Raw genomic sequence first — 4,202 nt, 5'->3', positions numbered from 1 at the left:
TCACGAAGGATTCAATGTACCCTGTCTTTTGCCTGTTCTTTATTTCCTACATTCTTTCAATGGTTCTGAATTTAGGCCTTTTGGTTATAATTTGGATTGACAAGAACCTTCACCAGCCCATGTATCTGCTGTTATGCAACCTGTCAGTCAGTGACATTATTGGAAGTACTCATATTTTGCCCCGTATGCTTGCAGATATCTTGAGGCCTCCCTCTGAGCGTCTCATCAGTTATTATGAGTGTGTAGTCCAAGCTTTCACCACCCAGTTTTTCAGTAGCACTTCCCACACTGTTCTCATGATTATGGCCTTTGACAGATATGTGGCCATCTGCAATCCCCTGCACTATGCTGCCATAATGACCAACAAGATGTTGATCAAGCTGACAGTTTCTGCCTGGGGAGTGGCCTTTTTTTTGGTGGGGATTCTTCTCGGTCTGACCATACGGCTGAACCGATGCAGGACTCTGATCATGAATCCCTACTGTGACAATGCCTCACTGTTTAAGCTCTCCTGTGAAGATATATTCATTAATAACATCTACGGCCTCAGTTACACTGCAGCCTTGCTCACCTCCTCTATAGGCAGCATTGTTCTCACCTATGCAAAGATTACAGTAGTCTGTCTGACCAGTAAGAACAAGTCTTTGAACAGTAAAGCCTTAAAGACCTGCAGCACTCACCTGGTTGTGTATCTGATCATGTTGATCAGTGGATTTATTGCCATTATTCTGCATCGTTTCCCGCAGTACTCAGACTACAGAAAACTTTCTGCCATTCTGTTTGTAATCGTCCCTGGCACTCTCAACCCCATTATTTATGGTGTGCAGTCCAAAGAGATACGAAAACTTTTATTTGAAATATTTCAGTCCAAAAAATGCTTGGCATGGTGGAAAAAATAAATGTTTACCCTTTTTGGCAAATAAATAAATCATTTAAAAAACATCAACACTGAATGAAAGCTTTTTTGTAATCATTCTTTTTTTGCTTAAAACATAGCAAACATGTACTTTGTAACTATGTAAGTATTTATAAAAAAATATGTATGATTTGTTGACATCCACAGCTCTGTAGATGTCAACAGCTTTGTTGCTAAAAACTGAATAGAGCCATCGTTATTACTGTAAAGTCTGTACATTGCTTGGTGTAATTGTATTTAAAGAAGTCATTCAAATTGTGGTCATGATGGCAGTGTTGACAGAGCACTGTAAGTACCATGTTGTTCAAGGTTTCCTTTGTAAAATGTGTTCTGTGGCCTTGCCTTCACCAGCCTGCTGCTGCTTTCTGCCTGCAGTCAGTACAGTCAGAGGCTGCGTTCATTTTGTTAGTTAAAACTATTATAGACATTTGTTTTTTGATGACCTTTGTTCACATCAAAAGCAAGTAGATAACTAAATAAAATTAACCTTTACAGGACAAACTATGATGAAATGCATTAACTGTTAATGGAAAACAATGGTTTAATTCAATTTGAGTTAAAGGATTATTAGTGACATTAAGGGTATGCTCACTTTTGATTTGGTTTGGTTAGTATGCTACTAGTGAGGTGTTCTTTAAAGAATAAAATTAACTGATACATTTAAAGTGAGTTTAAGTGAGCTAATTACTATTATAAACCAAATTACTTGTCCAAATACCTGCATGCATTAACTGAACTTCTACCACCCACAATATAACCTTTTAAAATGTTGATTTAGCTTGCAGTGATAAGCAGCAGGAAAATAACAGAGGGGGTGGATACAACATAAAAACAGGCAGGCCATATTGCTTGAATTTAGGAAAAAATAAGCAAACATAACATTTTCATGTGGATGTAATATTAGAGTTTTGTTTTGTTTGCTTAAACACATCTGACCACTCTGACATCACATTTTCAGCAGTTTCAGCAGTTAACATGCAGGCTGAAAATGAAGCTTACTAATAATTTTGAACAAAATAATAATTTTGTTTGCAAAATGCTCACAAAACATTAAAAACATGCAAGAAAAGTGAATGTTTCCATCTAACAACACAAGTTATGGTCAAATCAATATAATATTTAAATCAATCATTATATAATGATAACAAAATACAAAATGCAGTCGAACCTTAATTTGTGTTATATTTCTGTGCCATTCGTTGATACTTTACATAGTTACAGTATGTTCCACAAAAGGCAAACAGGCATATCACAGCATGAACCGTATTATTTTCACCAAACAAGATTTTATTAGAGACAACAAACCCTGCTCCATCCTGCACATGCGTTTTTTAAAACATTTTTTTTGAGATGTCCTGTTGAAATAATATTAAAAAAAGAGACATTTCCTAAGAAAGTTTTTGTACTACATTCTTTCTTCAATGAACAAATAAAGAATTTCACTCAAAATCAGAAATACTCAAACAAAAACTTTTATTTTGCTGCATCAAATGTTGAATGGTATAAATAAAAATAAAATACAGTAAACATAAAAACTAAACACCATTCATTCACAAGGAGGGAGTGGTGGAAGGCCACATTATCCCAAAGGAATTCATTAAGTGCATCGAGAAATTTGAAGAGGCGTTCTGTATTGTATGGGCCAATAGTTAGATAAGGCGCCCCTCTGACCTGACACTCTAGCAGTGGCCTGAATCTGTGCATTGATGTTCCTCCTGCTTCTCCTCACTTTACAGAAGCTGAAGCAGGCTTCATCTACATAAATGAATTTGTGTTGTGCCCCTTCAGCATCGAGCCCCATTATTCTCTAAGAAAAAACACATCAATAAAACAAATTATTCCAGTTGCATGTAACTGTATAAGGCATTACAATAACAAATCCTTACCTGCACATAAGGTCCGGGGATCATACCTTGGGTGTACCAGGTCTTTCTGTATGATGTTTGCATGTTCTCCCAATGTCTGTGTGGGTTCTCTCCAGGTGACCGGCTTCCTCCCAACGTCTAAAGGCGTCCAGGCTAAGTTAATTGGTGACTCTAAATTGCCCTTTGGTGTGAATGTGAGTGTGAGTGGTTGTTCATTTCTTTGTGCCCTGCGTTAAACCTGCTACTAGATTAAAATTGACATTATGACAGTCAAAACAATGGGACTGTCAACTGCAGTCCTGTAGACCATGGACTGTATAAAAGAAGTGGGAGTAGTCATCGTGAGATAACCCGTTAGTTTGCCTTGAGTTTGGCATTTTAACTGTCGCCATCTTGATTTTTTGCAACCAGTTTCATTAATAGTGTCTTACCAATCGAGAAAAAATGTAACGTCACTTCTTGTCTGCTATCATGTTTCAGTTTATATTCCATCAATAAAAATGAGTGAGATTAAAGTAGGCCGTCAAATATCTGAATCTTCCTCTTGAATTTTGCTTAAGAAAACATTTAGCAAAAACAATTTTGTTTTTACAAAACAATTTTGTTTTTAATTAATCATTTAGCTGACGCTTTTATCCAAAGTGACTTACTATCTACCTATCTATATCTCTCTCTCTCTCTCTCTCTCTCTCTCTATATATATATATATATATATATATATATATATATATATAATATCTACATCTCTATATATCTCAAGTTATAAAACCTCTATTTGCACAATTTTCTGCTGTAGCGAGAAATGCTGCACGTGTTGATTTTAGATAGCAGAGGGCATAGCGTTGCTGGCCAAACAGCTGCGTGCTTGCCGAGCGGTCAAGGGGCGCCGGGAAAATACAGGAAGTAAACTGCGCTATTTGGCGTGGACTGGCTGCTGCTGTTATCGCACAATGTGCTAATGTGTTTGTTTAGTGGTGTATGATGTATGTATTAAATTTCACATTGTATGTAATTGTTGCGTATAGCCGATGCTTGTGGAAGAAACCATGTGGGCCACGAGAGCTCGTTATACGTGAGTTAGGTATGAAACGGAAGTTACCTAATGAATGTTGTTTTTATTTGTATAACTAATGTATCTATCTGTGTATGGACACATATTGTTTCGTGGTTAGCACAACTGATGTGTAATGTTTACTGTACAGTGTTGTAATTGTTTTTTTGTCCTCTTAATAGAGGTGCCACTGCCATATTTTTGTAACCGTGTTTATGCCGTATATGTGCCAACTTTGGGCTGCATTCCTGTTATGTATACGTAATATAATAACACAGACTCACCGCTCTGGCTAACCCGCCTAAAGACATACAAGGGAGAAGCAGAAGCAAGGAGAATAAACCGGATGTTCTACACTGAACCATCCAAA

General features: G+C 36.9%; 1 protein-coding gene across 1 annotated transcript; it reads left to right on the top strand.

Annotated features, from left to right (window-relative positions):
- Positions 1-5: 5 nt before the first annotated feature.
- LOC123966112 (olfactory receptor 52K1-like) lies at positions 6-899 on the top strand (the record flags this gene model as incomplete). The annotated part of the gene is made up of 1 exon (XM_046042337.1): positions 6-899. A coding segment is annotated over one exon (894 nt), but the record flags the coding sequence as incomplete, so codon positions are not given.
- Positions 900-4,202: the final 3,303 nt, after the last annotated feature.

Source organism: Micropterus dolomieu, unplaced genomic scaffold, assembly GCF_021292245.1.
Source record: "Micropterus dolomieu isolate WLL.071019.BEF.003 ecotype Adirondacks unplaced genomic scaffold, ASM2129224v1 contig_12712, whole genome shotgun sequence".
In the NCBI taxonomy this organism is placed as follows: Eukaryota; Metazoa; Chordata; class Actinopteri; order Centrarchiformes; family Centrarchidae; genus Micropterus; species Micropterus dolomieu.
Note: the sequence above shows the minus strand (reverse complement) of the source record. Positions and strands in the feature narration are given on the sequence as shown.